A 26,207-nucleotide genomic window follows, 5' to 3' on the forward strand; every position below is an offset into this window, starting at 1 on the left:
AGCCCCTCCGGTGGTGCGGGACGGCCTGCGTGGGGCTTGCAGTTGAGAAGCGGTGGGGCTGATACGCTCGTTAATATATTAATGGACTGATAGTGATCTTGTGATTAAAGAGCTTGTGAACTGCTGGCCTACAGCCATTGCTGTCACACAGTTCAGTGATGAGTGCGTTGCATTAACTGTAATAACAGTCAATAATGCAACCTTCGTTATTCTTCCTCTTTGGCTTTCTTAAAAAAAAAAAAAAAAAGCTGTTGTAAACCTGAAGTCTGTCCACATTACCAGTAGCACACTGTTTGGGTCTTCGTTGACCATGTTTGAGACTGAAAAGTGTATTCGGATTCCTTCTTGGGTCTCCTTTCTTTGTCTCTTGCTTTTAGTCCACCTCTTTTCTTTCTGTGTCTTTCCTTGAATGTTCTATCTTTGTCAAGAGAATCTGGGGTTTAGCAGTGTGAACCACTTCTCTGGTTTTGGCTTGGTGGTGTTTGGTTGGTTTTTTTTAATTACTAAGGAAGTAATCTTTTTAATTGTATTTTTTATGGTGGCATCAAACAGCTGCTCTCAGAAGAGTGGCAGATGTGACGTGCTTCTCTGAGGGTTTCCTTGTAGGAATGTAAAGGAAGAGGTCGTGAGGAGAAGAGAGTAATTTTTATTTTGATTTAAATGAGTCAATGAAAAATGTATTAGTAACTGAATCATGTTTCTGTACACTACATGAAGTGAGTGCTATGTAGAAAGTAAGATGGACTATTTAGAAAGCTTAATCGTGTATAAGAAGAACATGATTTTTTCAAATATGCAGTGGAGTCTCATAAATATCTTGACAGTTTTGTCGCAGTTAATATAGACCTCAGAAATTACTTTGGAGAAAAGAAATCTGTTTTACAGGACCTAAGAAATTCTGCCAGTGTGTTAGTGGTAACAACACTACATATTTATAATGCCCTTCAACAGAGGCTAGCATGCTATTCCTCCTCCCCCAAGTATCCATCAAAACCTTGCTAAGTGTTATGGATGAGACAGAAGCAAAGAAAAAAAGTATTTAAACTATTTGCTGAAGTCATGTATTATCAGTGGCAGAACTGGGAATATAACCTGACCACAAGTTGTTTCGTTAAATGCCTTTGGCTCTTGCCAAAACATCTCAATAAAGTTATAATTAGCTGTGGTTGGCAATGCCACAAGCTGTAACAGCATTTATCTGCTGCGGAGTCATGTTCAGAAAGGTGCAAAATTCTTGGCTGTCTCCGTGGACAGCAGGCGTTACGTCTGTTGTGACCATTTGCAGTTGAATATTCTTTGATCCATGTGAGAGGTTTGTGTTAGGGATTCAGCAACTACAGGCTGGCTTTTAGAAATTGTACATGTACAGCTGAAGGATGAGCAGCGTTAATTAAAAACTGGTTACATGTTCCTTCTGAAGCCTTTTGTTGGCCTATATACTTGGAAGTGTTTAACAGAATAATGGAAATATGGAGGTCAAGCAATTTCTCTCTCTTGAGGTTAAGATACAGTGCTCCTGGCTGTACTTTACTGGTCTTCCATCCAGCGTAAATTTAAATGTTAGACTACCTGCTGTCTTGGGAGGCTGTGTGGCAGATAACCTATTTTGTATGGTCTTTCTAGTATTCCGTACATTTTATCTGCAGTTCAACTGGTTTCTTAGCAGTAACCTTTTTAATCTCCAGTTTCTTACCTACAGTGACATTTAAATACTTAAGATGCTTTATGCCACTGTGTTACCATGCTTGGCTTCTTCTCTGTAGTTGTTGGTTAGTTAAGCTATTCCCTCTCTCCAAGAAACACCTGGTAAGTCAGTCCCACTGTGATTTCCTATATTCTTTTTCTTCCCCTCTGGGCTTGTTTATCCTTTCTTGTTTGTTTTCCTTGTAATTAATTGTGTGGAACTAAACGGGATATTTGGATAGAGTACCTTTCTATTGCATTATGTGATGCTTGTCCAAGTGTCTAGAGTTTATAATGTATATGAGTTGGCAGGCTGGGCAGCTTGCTCTCTGTTCTTAGTTACTCGTCTAGTACTGCCTTTCCAAGGTTTTTCTTCCAATCAAGTGCCTATATATTTCTTTCCCTGGCAAATATCCATATTTACTCTGATTTTAAAAATTATTTTTCTTGAACATTTTTAAATTATTTTTGCCCCTGTTACATAAATCATCCTCATTCAGGGTGAAAGGTGGACTTCAATATTTATATCTATGCAAGTAGCTTTAATAAGCTGTGTGTTTCATTCATCAGAATGAAAACAGATTAGTACAGGGTTTCTTTAGATACTTATCTGCTAATTACATATCTCGCTTCCAGTGCTTGCTTTCTGTTTATGGTACTTTGACATCTGCAGATTGAAAAATTATCTTAAGAATGAACTTTCACGATGCCATGTGAAGTAATTCACTAGAATAAATATTGATGTTACTGATCCTCATTTTAGTACTCACAAACTGTGTTTTATAGCATCATTATTTATTTTCATACCATTTCAGAAGTGAGTAGTTTTCCTTAGGTTCTATCAGCTGCTTAGAAGAGTTGAAAAGGAAGGGTTTCCTGTTCTGCAAAAGCTTTAAACTTCAGTTCTTTTTCAGTATGTATTTTTCTGGGCTATGTTTCTGAGGCATTTCACAGTCGTCAATATGTATTGGACAAGCCCATCCCAGAAAAGCCAAGAGTTTGATCGAATGCATGTGCAGGGCACTGAAATTCCTATCTTCGCTTGGGGCAAACAGTATTTAAAATGTCTTCCATATCAGTGCCTTGCCTTAACCACACCTCTTCTGACTGGTTGGAGGTGATTCTCTGTTGCGGATGTTATTTCTCTTTTAATTAGCCATCTGCCACCCATGGGAGAGAGCTATGGGTACTCTGCCCCTGCAGCTGGGACCCCTGCAGAGCTGAGTGCTGCCCGTGTGCCTCTCTGTCCAGCAAGCGACAAAGCTCTTGAGCTCTGCTACTCCTGGGCTGGATGAGCTTGGAAAGCACGCGTGTGTATATGGCTTTTGTTTTGACTAGATATTTTGTCTTTGCAAGCGATGCATATGTTGCTGTGGCAAGTTTTGCTTCTGACAAACATTTTTCTGGCAGAAATGCTGATTTTGCAGACTTTGACATTTCTCTGCGTTTCACGAATGTTCTAAATTGCAACAAACTGCTATGCAGCATGTAACTGTGTGCATAGTCACCCAGCATCCTGCTAAAGAATTTTCTAGCTGTTGCCCTCTTCACTACAGGTTTTAATTTCTTCTAATTGATAACTGTTTCTTAAGAGTAATAGACTGGTTTGGAGTAATGGGACCTGATAGGGTTACGTAAAAATTATTTTTCTTGGGTAAACTTGCCGTTGAAAAGGTTTACAAGAAGATTACGAAGAATGAGTGGCTGAAATATGCTTGTCTTTGTATAACTTTGTAAAAATGTTCCTTGTAAGACTGTGCCAGAAAAACCCTCTCCTACATGACAGGGAAAGGGTTAATGAAATGGGGTAAAAATGTTAAATTACAGCAAACAGCTGTAATAGAAGGAATGTGATGGAAAGAATAGATAAGCACTTGAGTTGGGTTATGGAAGTCAGATTTAGTCATGTTGGCTCTCTGGGGGGACAGGGTGTCATGGATGGTGATCTTCCCCCTTGCCATTGCATTTCTAAGGCAAGAGGAAGGCAGTGAAACCAGGCCTGCTACATGGTAAGATTGTGTCTTTGGAGATAGGCAAGTTAAAGTCATGAGGAGAAGGGGCACATCAAACAGATGGCTGTGTCTATTTATAGTGTGGTTTATGATATTGGTTACTTGATTCAGAAATAGTTGATATTTACAGTTTGTTGGCTTTTAGATAATGGTCCACTTACTGGATTAAGTTTCTAGTTAAAAATCATTCTGATAGCTGGATAATCTGCAAATACTGTTCAGAGAAAAAGTAATGAGCAGTGAGTTGATTAAATCAGTTAGTTAGTGGAAAACTCTTGAAGATTTGGGTTAGCCAATAAAATAAAAGATAAATTACAGTTTGAAGACGTTATTTTTAGCATTTTCAAATATCATGATGTGGGGTGAATACCTGAGATGCTGTGTGATACAGATGAATTGGTGGAAGTGCTCTAGAAGTCTTTGACAAAATGTTTTTTTCTCATAAGGCAGATATTACAAAGAAAACAGTGATTAATTTTAAATTCCTTTCTGCCCCAGAAGGACAATATTTTTCTACTTTGTTGTTTTAAATAGATCAGATAAATCAAAAGAAAGGCGGAAGAAAATAACCCATGATCACAATACTAAGACATGTTTAGTTGGGAAAGAGATGCTAAATGGGTCTTAGTGACTGCCAGATATCCTTTCTTTTGCAGAGTTTTTTTAGCAAACTTTCTGCTTGCCAAATTCATGGGAAGCAAAGAAGAGTAGCTTCTGTACTCTTCTTTCCTGTTTGCTTATATGCATGAGTGCCAGCTAATCCAAATATACTCATTGATAAGCTGTCATAGCTTGTTTTTTTTAAGCCAGGAGGACTAGTTGGAAGTAAGTGTTCAGTGACAGAAGAGCTGCATTATAGGAATTTGTAGCTTTTGTAGAGGAGTAGAATGTAAATAGAAACTGATGAGACCAGTTCTTTGGAGGTTTGTACCTGTTTTTTTATAGTAGTTAGATTTTTCTTCCAATTGCATTAATGATCCAAGCATTTCCCAGCATCATGTTTTCCCATTCTTTTAAATTCTGTAAAACCTGTAATTTACTTTAAGTGTAACAAAAATGTGTTTTTTAAATGGGCCTAACTCTTTTAGAAGAATGCTGCTATAAATATTGAGGTGGTATGAACAGAGTTTTGCAATGTTACATTGTTTCCAAGTGGTCTGTAAAGCTTACAAACACCTTTTACTGAAAGTTATACTTTTAAAAAGCAGAGGATTTTCCGATTTTCGTTATTTGCTACAGAGTTGCTGAATTAAGCAAAAATTAAGTAAGTTGCTATAGCCTAGGTGAAAACTTTGGTTTTCTGTGCCAGGTTAGCATATGATGAGGCAAGCTATGTATCTTTACTAGTGGTGCACATTTATAATGTAAATCAGTATCTCTGTGCTCTGCTCATATTGTAGCCCTCTTCCTTGTCCTGAAGGTCTTGACTCACATCAGTTCTATTGCATCAGGGTTAAGTAACTTTGCACTATTTAACAACTTGCAAATATAACTCAGCCTTTATCAAACTTTTCCGTTAACACCAAAATTATATTTACTCATTCTAGAAGAGACTGTGTAAAATTCCTCAAGGAAGATCACATGCATCTCCAGAGACTTTTGGTTAATCTTAATTTAATGCTAAAAGAGGTAGGGCTGTAAAAATGCCAAGCCGCACGTAAAACTGATATCTGCACACAGTTTTCTGGGAAAATAGGTATTGGTCAGTAACTAACTCGCGTATTTGTCTTTAGAAAACTTCCAGGCCTTGTCAAGTCCTCCTTTCTAAGTTGCTTAGCTAAGAAGTGGCAAGAGCTGACTTAGAAATAGATGAAGAATTGTTATGTTTTTGTTTTTAAATTTCAAGAAATGCCTCGATAGTTGAAACAGCTCTTTTGAATCACTTCAGAGTGCCCAAGATCCAACCTTTGCAGACAATACGCTAGAAATAAAAATACTCTAAAAAATAAAAGCAAAGGTTCACTTTATCATAGCAACTTGTTCTGTATGGGCCTGTAGATAGATTCACCTAGATGATGTTATTTTCCTATTTGAAAAAAGTCTGCTATGTGCTCACTAATTATGATTATTTTAAAAATAACACAGTGATAAAGAAGTTAAATTAAATATTTCAGTGTGGAAAGACTGCTTTTATTTCTGCTTTTAGCCAGGAATGTTTCCCTTTAGGGCAGTCACATAGGGCAGGATTGCAAAAGCATTGGAACAAAAAAGGCATGCACGGTGTTCATATCCAAGTTTGTAAAGAATCAGTTATTTTTGTATCTCTTTCACTTGATGCTATGGTCAGTTCAGGGTGGTAGTACATGCTTGAATACAAGGAGTAGCCGCTTCTGACCGTAGGAACGAAAAATGGGAGTGTGCCAATGGCCTTTTTAAATGCTCCTATGGTCAAGTCTGTGTCACTCCTCTTTCTGTTACCAAAGCCAAATCTGCACATCTCCAGATTTGTTCTCCTTTGTCTTGCTATACCCCATGTGATTATTTCAGACTTTTAAAATGTCTTTTATCCATCCTGGTGCTGACTGCTGTTGCTGCCTTTCTGCCTTTCTTGTACAGCAAGTGGAAAGTAATGATATTTGAGCATTTGCAGTTTGGACTCCAGCTTATAATATGTGAACATTTTGTGACATATCATTGCAATGTTGCCTGTAGATTTAGAGCACTTGTCAAACTTCCTCACTTTTTTGTCCTTACATCAGTCTACATGGAGCATGCTCCTGGGTCTCAAAAGGAAAAAAGAAAGTTAACAATCATCACTTAAGTATACCACAAAAATGACTGGAGGATTAGTGAAAATTTATTTGTTTATGAAGAAGGATTAAATAAGCAGAATATACATTTATTTGCAATCTCAGCAAGTATTCTGATGTTTGTAGTTGTCAGAACAGTGGAAGGCAGCACTGAAGAGTGGATAAAAGAAAGACTGGCTACCTGAACAGACATCTGCCTGGTAAAACGAACTGCAGAAAGAGAAGTCTTCCTGTTGGTTGAGCTACTTAAATTAGTAAACAAGATATTGTCAAGAATAAATTACTAAATAATTTGTAATTTTGAATGCTCTGTTAGGAGTTTCAAATTCACTGATAAGAAATTGTTTTTCAAACAATCTTTTCAAAGAGATGAAAAAGTAAATGGCTTTTTCAACCATCTTTTGCCGTAAGCTAAAACTTTGCTCTCTTTTGGGTGGCTTGTTTTTTTTAGGGCTTAGCGATGATGCCATTTTTAGGATATCTCTTGAGAGGTCCACCAAAATAATTTGCCAGTAGCAGATTGCTGTGTGTTAGCCCCGCAAGGTGCTATCAGCCAGCGTAAGGGTGCAGATGATAAACAGGATGGAAGTGCTTCTGTGTGGAGTGAAACTAAATATGCCTCTGTGCTTGCCAGTTGTTTCAGCCTGTGGCCCCACTTAAGTTTTCTGTCATTGTACATGACTACAGCCACTTACAAAAGCTTCATAGACTCTCTTTGCATGGAGTACTAGTGGGTGTGTGCTGCAGTGGCAAGTATGGTGCCTGAAAAATTGTTTGCCAGTTGTACTAGACCACTGATAATTCCTTCCTTCCTTGTACCTGTTTTTACCTCTTCTCCTCTCACTTCCCTCCTGGTCATACCTACCTTTACTTACAAATAGACTTAAATATGTAGGACTTCAGTGAGCCAACTATAATCTAAAATACTGAGCATCCCAGCATCCTGCAGAATCCTTCTGGCAGATCTCAGTAGACTGGTTAGAGCAACTGTTTGATGCTGGTTCATCTGTAAATGCATTTAGTTATTTTAGTGATCAACATATTTTTTGCAGTACTTTTCTTGCAGGTTTTTCTCTCTATTGTTCACTTTCTCTCAAGCTGTGAAGACCTTGTTTAGTTATGGAAGCAACCTTTTGCAGAATTGCATATCTTCTTAGCTCTGGCTTTGCTGAATGATGCCCGTTGACCTTCAAATGTCCATATCTTTAAAGTGGGCCTTTTAAAATATTAAGATAATTATTTTAAAGAAGAGAAGGGAAAGGCTTTTTATAGTTTTTGAAGCTTAAGAGTTAGAAAAAGGAGTTAAGGAAAAAAAATCACCTTTTAAATTGAAATAGCTGTGAAATTCAGGAACTGGTAGAAGCTGATAATAAACATACATCATTTGTTTAGCAGATATAGTGTTGTTTTTAAACATTTTCTGTTAAAGGTAAATATTTTTTTCATCTCTTGCTTTTCTGTGATGTCAAGGTTACAGCTTAAAAAGGTGTGCAGATATAACACGATTTTTAACATCCTCATTGTTGTGGTTGCTGATTCCAGGAAATGCAGTATTTGGTTAACTTTTCAAAATGTTGGTAAAATCCAGATTTATTAAGATGCAATTTACTTATTTGATTATATTGTTATGACTGCTAAGCCTGTATTAGGAAGTCAACAATGTTTTAAAAAATGTTGTTTCTAAACCAGTACTACGTAAAGCATTGCCTCACCCTTTTGTCTACTTCACAGTAATGTGACCTTAGAGTATTTTTGGGAATTTGAGACAACAATGTTGTACAGGAGCACAGAAGATTTAGATTTTTTTTTTTTTTTTAATGTATGAATCAATGTTATTTTTAAAATCTCTTGGTAAAGATGTGGGTAGTTAAGATAGCAACAGTGCTATTAATTAGGACCAAATGTGCATGAAACTTTAAAGTTTTGTTGCAGTTTATAATACTAAAAACTGGAGTTCAAGTGGGAAAACATACTGGACTGTACAATTGTAGCTGAAAGAGACTGTTCCAGGCATCTCTTTTTCTCTCTAGTATTTTCTGTTTTTTCTTCTTCTTCTCCTACTCTCTTGGTTTTTATTTCCCAGTTGAGCTGTAATACGGTAACTTGTAGCACTTAGCCTGGAATAAACTTGAGGCAGACACTGCGTGATCCTTTCTGCGGAACCAGCGGGGCCGGGTGCTTTATGGAAACGATGCGCCCCACCCAGAAGGCAAGGAGCGATACAAGTATTTTCGTGATCCCTGTAGGCGTTTTAGAGGTTTGCGATGAGTAACTTACAACTTGATGCATTTTAACCTTATTAGCTAGGAGGTCAGTTGTTGCAGAACCTGTTTGTTGGGCATATTTGTGAATTCTTGAAATTTTTGGCAAACCTTCCCAGGAGTAGCCAAAGCAAAAGTGTAGAAGAGTGTTGAAGCTCATTCAAAGCAGAAATGATCCTCGTTTGCTTTCCTACCCCACCAGTAGCGACGGCTTTGGGTTTGACTTCAGCTAAAGCTGCAGCCATGGAAAAATGGCCTGAAAAGTCTTGATCTGTTGATAAAATTCTGTTCTTTACATCCAAATGTCAAGAAAACTGTAGTCATACATTCTGTTATATTCTTTGCTGTGTTTAAACCCAGACCTCTTACACTTTAAGTGCTTGTACAGACATTTACACAGGTATTGGCTAAATATTTTGATTGGAAAAGGTGAACCTGTAGTTATCACTGTTGTATTCTAGAGACCAAGAAAATACTGCTAGATCATATCTTTTGACATTTTACATATTTAAACTCAGTGTATTCATTTATTCAGTTTTCATTTATACTACAAATGGTTTCATTTATGGTATGAACATTTAGGTTCCTTGGCATATTTTCAGTTAATTGCCAAACATTGTAAAGAACAAAATCTGCTTATGACATATGGACTCTTACAGAATTATTGTTAGTATAAAATTTCAGTTATTATTTTTATGCTGTCCTTATGTGCATTGCAAATAAACCTGAATAATATCATTAATAAGTACTTAAATAAGATTTGAGCTTACATATGTATATTTTCATACATAAATTTACTCTGCTTTGATGAGACCCCACCTGGAGTAGTATGCCAAGCTCTGGAGTCCTCAGCACAAGAAAGGCATGGGCTTGTTGAAACGGGTGCAGAGGAGGGCCACAAAAATTAGTGGGGGCTGGAGGACCTCTTCACTGAAAATGGCCTGAGAGAGTTGGGGTTGTTTGGCCTGGGGAAGAGAATGTTCCAGGGAGACCTTATAGCAGACTTGCAGTACCTGAAGGGGGCCTATGAGAAAGATGGGAAAAAACTTTCTGGCAGGGCCTGTAGTGATAGAAGGGGCAACAGTTTTAAACTGGAAGAGTGTAGATATATGGATAGTTAGATATAAGGAGGAAACTTTTTACAATGAGGGTAGCAAGACACTGAACAAATAGCTCAGAGAGGTGGTAGGTGCCCCATCTGGGGAAATATTCAAAGTCAGGTTGGACAGGGCTCTGAGCAGCCTGATCTGGTTGAAGATGTCCCTGCTCACTGCAGGAGGGGTGGACTAGATCCCCTTCCAACCCAAACCATTCCATGATATAACTGATGTTTTGTTGTGCACTGAGGCTGACTTAATTGTAATTATCCAGTGCTTATATAAATGAGGGATAAGGGTTGTTAACATCCTGTGGGAAAATTCTCCTTTTTGTATATTATGAAAATAACCAAATGTAAGCATTCTCATTTTCATAGCCAGAATTTCTCAAAAATAGTGAAAACTGGACATAAGGGTGCTACTCAGAAGAAAAGTGTGAACAAACTATGATAGAAACCATGCAGTCTCCAAGGAGAGAGCAAAATGATCCTTAAGGCCTCTGGTGAACTTGGCTGTTTCTTGATTGCCAGTAAAACTACTGATCTGTAAAGTATATAGTAACCTTGGCAGATGCTGGCAATAAACTTGTCTAGGGCTGGAGAGATGGCTCTTGGGCCATGAATTTTACTCTGTTGTTGCTGCATGCTTTCTGAGTAATAAACACAAAAATTTCTGAGAAGTCTGGAAAAAGGAAAAGTTACAAGACATCAGTAAGAGCACTGACAATAAAAGATGTCGACAGAATCAGTATTTCTTCCAGTGCTTGTTCTTCCTGTGCAGTGTGTGTATAGGATGTACAGCCTGCCAGTGGCCCCAAGGAGGTAGAGCACAATCCTTTTCAGTAATGCAAAATCATTAGGTCTAGATGCTTCAGCTCCAGAGCAGGAGTTAGGAATGCTTATGTATTTTTTGTGCTTAATAAGCTTATGGTGACAGTTTTGAGTCTTGGTTCTGAAAAGGTTAGTCAGACAAGTTGCAGACCAAGGCCTGCCTTTTAGTGGAACTGTAACTCTGCCAATTTTTATGTGAGGGAGGTGTCATATGTTATTTCTCAATCAAATCCACTGGTGTCTTTCTCTCTTACAAAAATAAGCTGTCAAAACTTCAGAGAAGTTGCATTTTTTTTGTTTAGGCTTGCTTATTTAGGCTGCTACCAGTAGAAGATGACTGTAACCTCAATTCTTAGTATGGCAATGGTGGTTTGACTGTTGTAGTAGAGCAGGGCATGAACCAGGCCATTACCTGCTGTCCTTTGCCAACCTGCTGGGTAAAAATGCTTTGTTCCAGCCTATTCAGTCAGTTCATTCTTAGGTAGAAATTATTTTCAGACACCAGGTCACATTTTTAGATTACTTCTGCTTGTGTCCTGATGGCATTGGATGATCTTTTTTCATTTCAGCCAAATGCATATTTACATCATGGTCTGCTGTTTCTAATAATATGCTTTGATGTTACCTTGCTTTTTTTGTGTTTTGTGGGTTTTTTTTCACTAGAAGAGCACTTGTTTATTTCCACTGGACCTGTTTGGGGGCAGGTAGAGAGAAATCACTATCACAATGACGTGTTATTATCCGGATATCTGTACAGTTACTGCAGACTAAGTGGTATGTGCTTGGGGCGTTCTCCTTTTTACTGGAGACCTTGTTGAGTTGACATGCTTCTTGCACAGTTGCATTCTTCAGGTAGGAAATGCTGACTGCAGCTCCAGTTTTTTTCTTCTGTGCCTTTCCCTAAACCTGAGCTTCAAATGAATGTTAGAAATTCAACTGTAGGGTTTTTTTTTTTTCATTCCACTTTGAGTGTTAAGTTAGAAGAAGCTTGATGCCAGAGTGACAAAGGCCTTTCTTTTGATTCAGCTGAGGGTGTTTTGGCAATCAAACACATTTCCCTCATTGATGGTGAAGACCGACTTCATTGGAGAGCAGCCAGTGTTTTTCACTTTTCGTAAACTGGCTGCTCTAGTTGGTGACTGGTGGTTAAGGATTCTTCAGGTGTCTGTCAGGCTGTTTACTGGCTGTACTTGAGCAATGAAATTATGCTATCTGGTGTCATATTTTAGAGCAGCTGCTATAGCTGACCACCAGCAAATGGCCTTTTGGAGTAAGATTTGCCTTGCCTGACTACCAAAATTGAACTGAGTTTGTTATGTGCATTCCTTTCATAGCTGATGAAGAGAAAATGCTATTTACAGACACTGTTTTTCTCACTTTGGGGTGAAATTCAAAGTCGAATAACTTATTCTTTAGAAGTGTCTGTCTCCTTTAACTAAAGTGTCTGGAAACTGCAGGGTTGCAGCAGGTGAGGAGAGGTTACATCTGCTCATTTCCCTCAAGTTTTTGCTAGAGATTGGTACAGATTGCAGTAGTTGCAGAAAACTGTCTATAGAACTGCAATGGATATTTATATAAATGAAAGGCTTACTGGTCTTCATGTTCAGCAACTGATGGTCTAGACCAGTTGCCTTTTATCCTGTTTGTCCTTCTCAAGGGATATATGAGACACCTGGAGACTTAACTGCAGAGGTGGCAGAAGACTTCTGATCCTGAAAATGGCAGGCAGCTTGCAGTGCAGGTGGGACTGAGGCGTGAGGCATGACTGCCTATAGGTATTTTTGTCTACAAGTGTATTAATGAGTTGAGAGAGCACAGTTACGTATCTATTATAGGGGACTTGACCGTGAGGTGCAAATGCAAGTAGTTCTGCCTTTATAGTTAGAAATTAATATGTTGTTTATATCATCCTTTTCTATCTAAAGCAGATTTTTCCCTGGCGACTACATACTTATTCTCTGGTGGAAGTCAATAAAGGTTAGGTGTCTGTTTTCCACTTGACTTACTTACTTCTATACCTTTTCTCTCCTCATCTCCCTGACCAAAATCCCTTTTCCTGTTTTCCATTTTTTCTCTCTCTTAATTAAAGTGTTTCTGGAGAGCTTTCCTTAACCTATTTTAGTGAATATTATAATTAACATTTGGCACTGTATTACAAACAGGGTTTTATTTTTCTTTTAGCTGAACATGCTGTACTTCAGTTCTTGTACTAGTATCATATAACTAACATGTATCTATAGCACAGTACACTAGTTAAATACTACTTCAGTTAGTGAGCAGAAATATTTTATCATCTTCTCTTCCTTATTGTTGGTATCTGCTGAAGGCTTTTTGTATGCATATTTTATCTATTTGTTATCCTTTATTGAATGTTTAGCCAAGAGAGGAAATTAACTGCCAAACAAAGTAAAATAGCGTTGTTGTTTTTTTTAATTTGTAAAGAACATACAGCTTAGAAGGTTTATCTACGCAGTGTTTCATCTAAGCACTTAAGGTTTATGTAAACAGTAAATAAATTTCTTTCTATTTGTACAAATACATTTTTTAAATGACTTGGGGGAGACATACACACTTAAGATTTATGTTGAATAGTTTTGAGGAAGCAGATTCTAAATTGAACACTTCCTTTTGCAGGCCCAAATAGCCTTTCTTCAAGGTGAAAGGAAAGGACAAGAAAATCTGAAGAAGGATCTGGTGCGAAGAATCAAAATGCTGGAATATGCACTTAAACAGGAAAGGTATGCTGCTTTGGTGTTGAGTACATGATGAAATTCTGAAAACAGATACTTTATTTCACCTTTTTATTTGACAAAACCAAGGAATATTTCTTCTGTATATATTCAGATCTCAAATAGACAAATATACTGTATATTATACTATATAATATACTAATAAGCTAGATAAACTAAAGACTAAATAAAATAGTCTAAGTGTCCACATTATGGTAGAACCAGTACCTAACACAGTGAAGCTCCAAATACATGCACATAAAACCCATGGTTGATCAATGATGAATACTTTTTCCTTCGTAAAATTCTAGCTAACTGTTCAGATTATAACCCAGAGTTATAGTGTTTTCTCTTTTTGTTTAAAGTACTAGCTTTCTTTAATAATCTCTGAAACCTGAAATCTTGAATAACTGTCTTCAGTAGACTAATTACTAGTTTTTAGCCTTGCTAAGCTTTTAGTCTTTTCAGTATGATAGACTCCACAGGAGTACCTTCCAGAGGCTAATTGCAGGAGAAGTGAAAAAGTGTTTGTGTTTACCAGTTAATCAAATGTCTGTTTCTTTACTCATGGGGTTTCAGTAGAAGTTCCCACTCTACCATTTTATTCCTATGTATACTTTCCTGTTGTTCTAATCTTTGTGGCAAATACATTTTTTTAAAACCATGTTTCCAGAAGTCTTTATGTTCAACAGATTTATTTTAAGCCAAGTTTAGTTTTAAAATTGTTTTTATTAATAAAATGTCTTCTAAAATTCTTGACCAAGGTGTGTATGGTGCTGCTACAAAGCGATCAATACTTACATACTGTTTTCCTGTCACATAATCCCTACTTCTCTTAAATAAAATGCTAATAAACCTCTTCAAAATAGTTTGTATTAGAAGAAATAGAATTAGAAATACACGCATCTGCAAATGAGAAATAGGATATTGCAGCTAGATAATTTCAAAAGGACACTGATAGTTATGTATCACTGTATTGCATTTAGATTTGTTCATCTTACACGGGCTGCTTTAGCGCATGAGGTCACGTGTTGCACGATCCAGTTTGGCTCTTCCAGTAGCAACCGGTTCAGCTGCTTGCATGGGGCAGCAGCCAGTTTCCCTGCCAGCAGTTGCCTCAGGGCTTCTGCATATTCGCTTCCCTGTTGGAGAGTTCTCAGAGGAATGTTTAAGGTAGATACTCTTTTTGCCCAGGCTGTGTTATGGCAGTGATCTTACATCCAATAGCACAGAAAAATATCAAATGTATGCATAATGGAGATTGCAGTTGATAGCTGTGCAGAGGCTTACATCTGAGGCATGATTTTAAATATGAGAATCACTTTAAAAGAAGACAGAAGCAACGGAGTACGTGATTGTGCAGTTAAAGAAGGAGGGCCTGCTAGAAATCTGAGGAGGAATTGTTAACAAGGGTGTGTAGCAGTAGGACAAGGGACAATGGTCTTAATCTAGAGCAGGGTAGGTTTAGATTAGACATTAGGAAGAAGTTCTTAACTATAAGGGTGATTGCTCAGAGAGGTGGTGGAGGTCCCCATTGCTGGAAACATTCAGGCTTGATGAGGCTCTGAGCAACCTGATCTAGTTAGATGACCCTGCTCACTGCAAGGGGGTTGGACTAGATGACCTTTAAAGGGCTGTTTAAACCCAACGCATTCTATAACTCTCTATGCTTCAAAGTATATAAATTCATACCTTTCAAAACTGAGGGAGCTGTTCCTGGCTATCTCCGATACTTTGTGTTTATAACCCCAATTAATTAGCAGTTTATCTAAAATTATCAGACTATATAAATCCATTTATGTGTGCTATCAAAGAAGCTTTGTAAGATTAAAAAAAAAATGATTTTGTAAGATTTGTAAAAGATTTAAAAAAAAATAATGAAAATCAAACTTCCATATGGATAGTGAAAACATCCCCCCAGTTGCATTCAGTAAAATCCACCTAGATTAAAACATTTAAATCCTGATGCAGCAGTCACTGTCAGGATTAGGAAAAAACACCTAGTGATTTTTTCTTAGCAGTTTTTACATAGATATCTTTGATATTTTCTTCTGCTTTTTTTCTGCAGTGTATGGATATTAGGCTTGGTTACTTAGGTCAGTAGGCTACAGTCATTTGATCAGTCCATTTTAACAGTTTCAGTATGGGTGTACAATGATTTTTGAAGTAAATGTGATGTTTATGAATGGTGTGTGTTGGAGATAGCTATTTATAAGAGTCCATGGGTTTTAAACAGCAATATTATTTGCCAGTTTCTGAAGAAACAGTCTTTCAGTATTTCTGCTGGAAATGTCTCCCAGCCAAGTATTCTTGCTTGATACTTTAAAGTATGGCAACATACTGAGCTTGGAAGCACTGCCCTCCTTCCCAGCATTTTCCTAAGACAGCTGTTGGCCAGGTCAGGCAATAGTCAGTTGGGATGCTGGTTGTTTTGCCTGGGATCTCAGAGCTGGAAAATGAGATCCTACAAGGAAGGAGGAAAACATTTATGGTCAAGTTAGGGGAAGGGTGGTGCAGGTGAGAGGAAGCAAGGAAACATTCCTGCCTTCTTCATTTCTGCCCTGGTCTTGCAGCACACCAAATATTTCTTAGCTAGATGAAATAAGTTATAAGTAATGAGACAGAGTATGAAATTGTGTCCCAGGGTAGTCTGTGTTTGCACTGCCCTCAGGAAACTGTGAGCCAGAAATGACTGACATTGGTTTTCTCAGATAGCTGCTTTTATGAGCTGCTATTATGTACAGTGAGTGTTGAGCATTTTTTTTATCAACCAAGTGCTTTCAAAGTTTACTATAAATAAACAACTTAGGAAATATTGTCATTGTTCTCTACTTCACAGCATTTATGTAATTTTATGTGGGTAAGGTAGAAAATTAGCTTTTCTTACAGATTATCTTATTTTTCTGGCAAATTTATTTTCATGTTCGGTCTTTATGTTAGTAATTGTAAGATTACCTTTTTGTGGCATACCAATAAGGCCCAGTTATTTCTTCTGAAGAGTCTTAATACACTAAATAGCAAAGAGGTTAGAATGAGGTAGTTGATCGCTAAGCAGTATTATTTGTTCAGAAGTTTTGATGTAGTTTTGTCGACATCCAGTAGATTGCAGTGTGTGGCTGTTCATAGTTGAGGGCTGCTTTTTTACTTTATCAATACTTGCTCCACCACCAGTAAACTGCATTGTTTCCTCTGGATTTTCAGGACCTGGCCAGAATGTAGTACTGTTTCTCTTTAGTACATGTCTTACTTTATCTAGTCTAGCTCATTTCCTGTCATAACATACTTAACCAAAGAACTGTACTCCTGAGCCATGTCTCTAGAAACACTTGATTTAATTTTATGTTGTTTTCTACACTGGTGTGTCTGATCAGCGTAAGGCTGGCGCCTTCTTCCCTGGGTAGAATATCTCGCCGTGCTGTTCCTGGCAGTCGTTCTTGTTTATGTCTCTTGGTTTGGCGGCAGCTCCCAGATCTTCTACGGATGTTTTGGCAGGCTCCCTCAGCACAGCTGGATCAGATGCTTCAGCTCTGGCGACAGATATTTCCAAGAAATAGTGGCCTTTTTTTGATTGGGATCAAACTTGTTTCTCTGTGAAGTATTCCGAAAAGCTTCACTGCTCTCAGTCTTAGGAGATTTGGAAGGCTGAAAGCTTTTGGCTTTTATCTGAGGAACTCTTGAAAAGAGTTGTGGCTGCCATGTTGAATGTTTCCAAGCATTGTTTGCATAGAATACATGTAGTTTAAAGAAATACTGCTTATCAAAAAAGGAGAATTGCATAATGAAGTGCAAAAGCCAGAGCAGTGGTAATATTCATAGTTCTCTGAGTAAAGGCATCTACCCTCTAACATAGTTTTACAGCCCCAAAACCCAGCTTTCTTACAAACAACTTGAGGGCTAGTTTTCAGATGAAAAATACCTTCTATTAAATTGTATCCTCCAGCTAGTTATTTTCAAGTGATTTTTCAGTCACAGAATCACCTTGCTTGGAAAGACCATAAAGAATACCAAGTCCAACCAACAACCTAAGACTGACAAGTCCTTAACTAAATCATTCCCCTACATACTATGTCTATATGGCTCCTAAATACCTCCAGGGATGGTGACTCCAGCACCGCCCTGGGCAGCCTGTTCTGATGCCTGATAACCCTTTTATTGAAGAGAATCTTCCTAACATCCAATCTAAACCTTCTCTGGAGCAACTTGAGGCCATTACCTCTTGTCCTATCATTTGTGCCTTCATTGAACAGGCTGATCCCCCTTCTTTATGACCTCCTTTCAGGTAGTTGTAGAGAGTGATAAGGTCTCCCCTCAGCCTCCTTTTCTTTAGGCTAAAGAAGCGCAGCTCCTTCAGCTACTCCTTGTAAGACTTGTGCTCCAAACCCTTCATCAGCTTCGTTGCCCTTCTTTGGGCACGCTCTAGTAGCTCAATGTCTTTTCTGTAATGAGGGGCCCAAAACTGCACAGTCCTTGAGATGTCATGTGAGCAGGGCTGAGTATAGGGGTAAAATTGCCTCCCTGGCCCTGCTGGCCATACTGTTCCTGATGCAGGCCAGGATGCTGTTGGCCTTCTTGGCCACCTGGGCACCGTGCTGGCTCGTGTCCAGCCAGCCTTCAGTCAGTACCCCCAGGTCCCTCTCAGCTGGGCAGCTCTCCAGCCTCTTCTCCCCAAGCCTGTACCTCTGCCAGGGGTTGTTGTGGCCAAAGTGCAGGACCTGACATTTGGCCCTATGCAGTCTCTGCATGCTGATAATAAGATGTAAGTTTCAGAAATTGAAGGCAAATCACAGAATGGGTAAGGTTGGAAGCAACCTTTAGAGATCATCAGGTTCCACCCCCCTGTTATTAGCAGGGATGCCTCACACTACACTAGGCTGCACTAAGCCTCATCCAGCCTGCCCTTAAACACCTCCAGGGAGGGGCCTTCCACAACCTCCCTGGGCAGCCTATTCCATACCTTACTACCCACATGGAGAAGAATTTCTTCCTGATGTCTAACTAAACCTCTCTTTCAATTTAAAACCATTACCCCTTGTCCTATCACTGCCCCCTGTGGTGAAAAGCCCATCCCCCAGCTTTTCTTTGGATACTGGAAGGCCACTATAATGTCTCCCCAAAGCCGCCTTTTCTCCAGACTGAATTGCCCAAACTCCCTCAGCCTGTCTTCATAGCAGAAGTGCTCTAGCCCTTTGATCATCTTTGTGGCCCTTCTCTGGACCCTCTCCAACAGGTCTATATCTTTCCTGTGCTGCAGGCTCCAGAGCTATACACAGTACTCCAGGAGTAGCCTCATCAGAGCAGAGGGATGAAATGGCCCTCATCAACCTGCTAGTCATACTTCTCATGTAGCCCAGTATGCAAATTGGATCATGCAACTTGATCAAGTTTCAGATAATAAAGCATTATCTGTGTGATTTGTTTCCTTCCTACTTTCCCTGCCCCAAAACCACTGTCATTGATTTTTAACCAGATGGTACAAAGGTTGGACAAATTTTTATTTTTCTTTATACCTATTTACGTAAAAAATATGCTTGCTCTTTTTTTTTGGTAAAAACAGCATCTCACTGTTGTCATGTGTGACCTAGAGTTTGATATAAGCATGACAGGTTGGCAGGAGATACTCTGTTATTGTAGAAATAGATTAAATATAAACAGGCTAACAGGTAAGCTATATTCAGAATGTATATAGAAAAGAATTAAAGTTTATTTTATGAGAAGTTTCATAGCCTTTGATTGCAGTATGTGTAGCTGAATAGTCAAGACTCTCCAGCCTATTCTTGGAGTCTGAATTGGTAAGTTCACTCATTTCATTAGTGTGCTTTAGAAAGAAGATTGTTTGTTGTTCATACCCGTGACATTTTCAAATGTACCATAGATAGTTTCTAATAATAAATCTCATACTTGCTGCCTGAAGAAATGTAGAAAATAATTCCCTGCCATTAGTGTTTTTAAATGGGAATAGAATGAATAATCTTACTTTTCTGAACTGTTTTTTTAATGCCTTTAAGGAGGGGGAAAACTTCAGTATGAAGAAAGGATATTACTGTTGATGTAAGCGGGAAAGAAATGTAAAAACAAGCATTCACAGATGTAACAGATTGAATAAATGCACTAAAATTTTTTGAAAATGCAGGCTGAATTCTTGAATAATTAATTTAGGAGAACAGGTGGGAGATCTTAGGAATAGGAAAAGTATAAAGAATGATCCTTTCAGTTAACCTAACAAACATTTTACTGTAATTTTTAGGGTCAAAATTATTTTTAAAACTTTGATAAGAAAATTAGTGAATGCATAGAGGATAATGGAACTTTATATGAGACCCACAAGATAAAAACAAATACCTCATGCAACAAAACTAACTGCTCTCTGAAATTATTTGCAGGAGTTGAGTATAGGTTACTAATCCAGATTAAATTAAAGTATTAATATTTGGTCACTTTTGCTAAGTGAAATAAAAATAGATTAAACAATGACATCACTTCAATTGCCAACTGCTTAAAAACTTAGTTTTTGACAAAGTATAGTTGGTGAGGTAGGTCAATGACAGAGCAGATGATTTCTTAGTTCTTGATTAGTCACTGCTTTTTATTAATGATGGTGGGGGAAAACATATACATAACATCAGAATTTAATGAAAACAAAATGCAATTGTTCTACCAGTGTTACATCTCTTTTAATAGTGAGATGTAGGAAACATAGTTGGGAAAGGAAGGATAAATCTTTTGAGCATTCAGCTTTAGTTTTGTTCTGGTTTTGGTTATTCTTTCCTGTACAGACCAAAATGTTTATCCTTCACTTATTACTGCTAATACATTTCAAGTGCATCCTTCTCCTTTCCTTGCTGGCTGCTGATCAGATGAGTTAGAGCTTAGTGCTCTAGCTCTGGAGGACAAAAACTGGCTGGCTGGCTGAGCCCAGAGAGCTGTAGTGAATGGGGTTAGATCCAGCTGGCGGCTGGTCACCAGTGATGTCCCCTAGGGCTCAATTTTGGGTTCAGTCTTGTTCAATATCTTTATTAATGACCTAGATGAGGGGATTGAGTGCTTCCTAAGTAAGTTTGCAGATGACACTAAGCTGGGAGTAAGTGTCAATCTGCTTGAGGGTAGGAAGGCTTTGCAGAGAGACCTGGACAGACTAGATCGATGGCCCCAGGCCAATTATATGAGGTTTAACAAGGTCAAGTGCCCCATCCTGCACTTTGGTCACAACAACCCCATGCAAAGCTACAGGCTTGGGGATGAGTGGTTGGAAAGCTCCATGGTAGAGAAGGACCTGGGGGTGCTGATTGACATCCGACTTAACATGAGCCAGCAGTGTGCCCAGGCTGCCAAGAAGGCCAACAGCATCCTGGCCTGCATCAGAATTAGCGTGACCAGCAGGAGTAGAGAGATAATCATGCCCCTGTACTCGGGACTGGTGAGGCTACACCTCGAGTTCTATGTGAATTCTGGGCCTCTCACTACAAGAAAGTAGTGGTGAAAGGTCTGGATAACATCCCTCCCTGTGAGGAGGGGCTGAGGGAAATGGGATTGTTTAGTTTGAAGAAGAGGAGGCTGAGGGGAGACCTCATTGCTCTTTACAGGTACCTGAAAGGAGGTTGTAGGGAGGTGGGAGTTGGCCTCTTCTCTCAAGTGAATAATGACAGGACCAGAGGAAATGGCCTGAATTTGTGCCAGGGGAGGTTTAGGTGGGATATTAGAAAAAATTCCTTTACCAAAAGAGTGGTTAGACAGTGAAAAGTGTTGCCTAGGGAGGTGGGGGAGTCACCATCCCTGGAAGTGTTTAAAAGAAATATAGATATAATGCTTAGCGACATTTAAGCACTGAATGGGTAAATTAGGTAATGGTAGGGGGGATTTAGGTTATAGTTGGTCTTGATGATCTTCAAGGTCCCTTCTAACCAGGATGATTCTATTCTATTCTATACGAATTCAGTTCCTTCCTCTATTGCTACTCTGAAGAGGCATTTCTTCACTCTGCACTTAGCTCTCTCATCCAGAATTAAATGTTTGTTATAATTAAAATGCAGATGGATTAGTAGGAAATTAGTACTGTCAATACTGAAGCACATGAACTACCAAGCATTCCTTCCCTCAGCACCATTTTATTAGTAGTTACGACTTTTCTTGATGAAATAGGAAAAAGGAAAACAATACAATAATGTAATGAAGATTTCTGAAAAGCAATCAAGAGGTGCATTTAACTTGAAAACATTATCAAGAGTTGTTCTTGATACAGTCATTCGAGTTTAGTGAGACTTGTTGCATACAATTATGAGGTGTTGCATCCAGTAACTTTTTTAAAAATGAATTTTAAGTGGAAGAATTTACTTGTGGGCAGTGGAGCTTACAAAGCCCATTTTCATGTAGGTTTATGTGAGGTGTTGTGGTTTTGTTTGTTTGTTTTCCTTTTATTTTTGTCTTCTCTATCCTGTATGTTGCTCCCTTACACCTACCTCTGTGCATTTGCAGTAGAGATGTGTATGTGTGCATGCTAGTTGCTCATCCCACTGCTGCTAGGCTGCAATGCCTAGTTCTTCCCTGCCTTTTATTCAGGGTAGGAACTAGTATGTGTCCTGCTTTTCTGCCCAGTTATGAATGTCTACAAAACTTTATAGTGTACCAGGTTTTTTTGAGTTGTCTAAATGTTCATGTTTCACAGAAAATGGTCATAGAAGCAAAAGTTAAAGTGAGTGCAAGAGGAGGGAACAGATAGCAAAACTGGCTAGGGCTTTCTTTGCCTCAGTTTCTCTATTAATGCATTATAAGACTACTCTAATGAATCTTTAATAACTTACATGTGCATTTGTAATTCTGTACTATTGTGGCATTATTTTCTATGTTGAAAGTTTATAGACACTCTGTAGGATGAAGTTTTTAAAATTAAAAAAGATTTCCCTTTATTTTTCGCTACCCATATTGTAATTGTATAGCATGCTTTGTGAAGTTTATTATAATAGCCCTTTAGTAGGCTAAGTATTTTTGGAAGAAAAGACTCCATTTCTTAACTTGGTCAAGTGGCAGATTTAGCAGCTTCACAAGAAACTGGTGTTGAGGGACTGCTGTCAGTGCTAAAGCTCATTTAGAATAATTCTGAAGGCCTTCTGCTGTTGTAGAGCACAGCATTTCAAAGAATAAAACTAAAGTTTACTTAATTGAGGAGACAATGAAATATGAAGTAGGTGGCACTGAACTGACATGAGTAGTAAAAATTTTCCATAGTGATGGCTAAAAAAAAAAAAAGGATGGGGCGTGAGGAAGGAAGCAGAGAGTAGACCATGTCCACAGGGAAAAAACCTTTTTCTGTTGTCATAGCACTTTGTAAAATCTGCAGTCGACTGATCCCATGTTTCATTGGTATTCACTTTGCAATTATGTGTCAACCTTGGAAAAAATAATTATGCAAAATTACGTATCTGAAGTCTGACCTGTTTTGTTCCTAGTCTAGAAGAAAGGAGTGGCTTTTCAAATGAAGATAGGTGACATTTATTTTTGTAGAGATACTCTTTAAATGTGCTAATAGTTTCCTTTTTTTTTTTTTTCCTTTTTTTTTTTTTTCTTTCAGGGCTAAATATCACAAATTAAAATATGGCACAGAATTGAATCAGGGAGATACGAAGCCACCAAACTATGATTCTGGTAAGAATGTCTTAAGAATGAGATTATTATTAGCATAAAAGCTTAACTGTAGTTTGTACAAATGCTGATAGTGTTGATAAAATAAGCCACTTAATGTTCAATTACCTCAATGGTATTCTAGGAGAAAAATAAGGAAAGTGCATATTAGACATAAGTCAGAGTTTGAGAGTGACACTTTTCCTGCTTGGCCTCTGGAAAGATGATTTGTTTTTCTAGAGGTTGTGACTCCTACTTCACACAAATTGTTTTAAGCACTGAATTGGAGGAATTAAAAATTTTAATTACTTCCTTTCATCCTTCTCTTTATCTCCCCATCCTTTTCTCTAAACAAAAAAAGAAAAAAAGGAGGGGGAAATGGAGAGAGATGTATGATAGGTCAAGCCCCTGAAAGGAGAAGTAATAGGTGATGATTTCTGTATCTCAGTCTTCTGATACTCTTACTACAGCAACAAGACTAGAAACACCTGTATGTAAAGGAGGACTATTAGAAAGTCTGCCGACCTCAGCTCTGTCACTTGGTTTGTGAAAGGAATGGTCTGGATTACTCTCATGGTTAGTTCTTATCTCATTGGATTCAGAAGGTTATTTGAAAAGTATGAACAAACAAAAAATCTAACCCCACACCAACTGATATAACTTGACATTGGGCTTTTCTTGTGCAAGGTATAATGAATTTTGGAGAAATGTTATTACACATTATCATCAAGACTCTTTCTGAAGTGAAGAAATAGTTTAATTTGGTGTTACTAAGTGGAATACCCCAATCTGTATCTGGACTAAGAGAAAACTTTGTAGTGATCATACCAAGATCCTAGACATCCTTGTGTTTTTTTTAATTTCTCAGCTATGCAGCTATAGGATGTTGCTCTAGTTTCCAGCTGAGGAATGTAGTGCAAAGACTGGCTTGCCTGACAGAGCCATAGCCAGTGCATTATTTCTGCAAAATGAACATTAATAGAATTACCTTTGTTAAAATTCCATTATTCTGATTCAACCTGCTGCATTCTATATATGTAGATGTCAGAAATGTACACTTTTATTCTACCTAAAATCTGGATGTATAAAAAAGATATTCTTAAAATAGAAGCTTTGTTACCATGTTTCTTTGGAGGTATCTTTGATAGATGCTTACTTGTATGTCCTTGTCTTCCCCTCCCACCTCAGTTTTTCCTGTCCAGTCAAGAAAATACATGTGTTTCTAGTAGTTCTTCCAAATGGGTCCTTGTTTGTTGTTTTTCCTGTGATCTCTTGGGAAGTCAGTAATACAGCTTAGAAGAGAGAGTTTGATCTCCTGATGAAGGGATAGTGCTTTTTTTTTTTTAAATACTTGTGATATCTTCTGCTTTTATTTGCTTATAATGCAAATCCCTTCATTCTTCTCTGAAAAGTTACATCTACCCATCATCAGTTTTGAGGGGACTAAGCAAAAGAGAATCTTTGCCTGTCGTTGTACTTAACAGTGCCTTCACAAGAAGGATTTTTCAGGCAGATTTCTCTCAGTCATGTTTTAAGTCTTACAGAGTGAGCTTTGGTAGTTGTGTGCTCGCTTTAGTTGTTTTTGGCTGTTACCAGAAGGCCATCGTGCAACTGAATATTTCCCATAGTCGCTATTAAATAAATTTGTGAATTTCAGATGGATAAAATTCATTTGACACTTCTTGGGTGTGAATTCTGATTAATCTTTGATAGCTAATTTGAGGGAGTGGTGGTGGTTTTTTCTGTGTGGTGTTAATTGAGTTGTTCAAAGATAAATTACTTCATGTTAAGGACAAAAGCTTTCCCACATCACATACCAAGTTACTCATAGGATTATACCACAGGTTTTTCTGGTTTTTCATTTTTGTTTACACTAGAAGATTGTTCATCCTTTAGTGCTTGGACCACACGAGTTTCAAGTTTTGTAGAGGCTTTTGTAGATAATAAACCAAGATCTTTTATCTGGGGCAGCATATCATTATGTATCTCCTGGAGGAGGGGAAAAAAACCCCACAATGTATTACGAAGCTATATATGGAATATATGTGTAGCTGTTGATTTACATTGTTCAGATAGGTTTCTCAACGGAACAGCCACATTATGTTTTTGTGTATTTTCCTGGAGTAGTACTGTTTGAATATAAATTGATGGTTGTGCAAAAAATGTGAAAAACTTTTGAACAGCTTTTCAGGTTAAAAACTAAACAAACAAATCCTATTGTATTTTTTTGTCCTTCCACAACACTGATAGAAATATGGATTAATTTAAAGCGGATATGGGTAGATTTGTTTTATATTGTATAGTCAAATGTTAAGGAAATTGGTTATACAGTAAGTTTTAAATAGATACTATGCTGTAAGTGCATTTGATATTGCTAGCAGTTAAAGATGTTTGTATTCAAACTTTAATTATGAACAGCAATTATATTGGAAGCTTAATGCAAAAATAGAACTGCAGATTGTCTACATGATTGTGTTCTCTTAAAGAATAACGAGTAAGATGGGGCCTTTGGATGAGAGACAGAAGGGAAGGCACTGACAGTCTTTATATGAACATAGCACTGGAGTTCTGTGCTATGTGCATTTTTTTATTCTTTCTTGAGTGATTATTGACACTTTGCATCTTTCATTTTGTTATTAAGCCATTCCTAATCATGTTAAGACAAATCACATTTGTCTTTCCAAGTGGACTGGAATCTTTTGTAAAAGTAGGACAAGGAAAAAAATGTTTGTAATTAAATGATCTTTTCCAGATGAAGGGAACGAGACAGAGATTCAGCCACAACAGAACAGTCAGCTAATATGGAAACAAGGACGACAGCTGCTAAGACAGTAAGTGTTTGAAAAAAGGAATACAAATTTTAAATAACAAATGCAAGGGAAAAAAATCTAGTAATGAAATGTGATGATAGTGGTATTTGAAATTTTTTTTGTAATTTTCTTTCAAGAAAAGTTTGTATGTGTGATGTTCCTTAAGCTTCTGCCCTACTTTTCCTAGGTTTTTGAAAAAATTTAGTATTTCAGAACTTCAGGTGAGAAGCCTTGTCAAATGAGAAACACCTAATCTCCCTTGCTTTTCTTTCACAGAGTATAATAAAACAATCTGCTCAGAAAGACAGTGGGTCATGACACTTTGCAATTAGAAAAACAACACACACAAGTAATTCTGTTAAGAGCTATGTAAAATAAAAATAACTGGTGTTGGAGAGGGCTAACTTTTATTTTGGCCTGTTC

The 26,207-nt window shown here is 37.8% G+C and overlaps 1 protein-coding gene across 1 annotated transcript in view; it reads left to right on the plus strand.

Moving 5' to 3' along the window:
- Positions 1-13,267: 13,267 nt before the first annotated feature.
- The window catches only part of STRN (striatin, calmodulin binding protein), a 52,840-nt gene continuing 39,900 nt past the window's right edge, over positions 13,268-26,207 (plus strand). The window contains exons 1-3 of the mRNA XM_010004570.1: positions 13,268-13,371; positions 22,925-22,998; positions 25,727-25,805. Coding sequence (XP_010002872.1) covers positions 13,343-13,371; positions 22,925-22,998; positions 25,727-25,805 — 182 coding nt within the window. The 5' untranslated portion in view covers positions 13,268-13,342. The remainder of the gene's footprint in view (positions 13,372-22,924; positions 22,999-25,726; positions 25,806-26,207) is intronic.

This window comes from Chaetura pelagica, unplaced genomic scaffold (assembly GCF_000747805.2).
Source record: "Chaetura pelagica isolate M959 unplaced genomic scaffold, ChaPel_1.0 scaffold278, whole genome shotgun sequence".
Taxonomy (NCBI): domain Eukaryota; kingdom Metazoa; phylum Chordata; class Aves; order Apodiformes; family Apodidae; genus Chaetura; species Chaetura pelagica.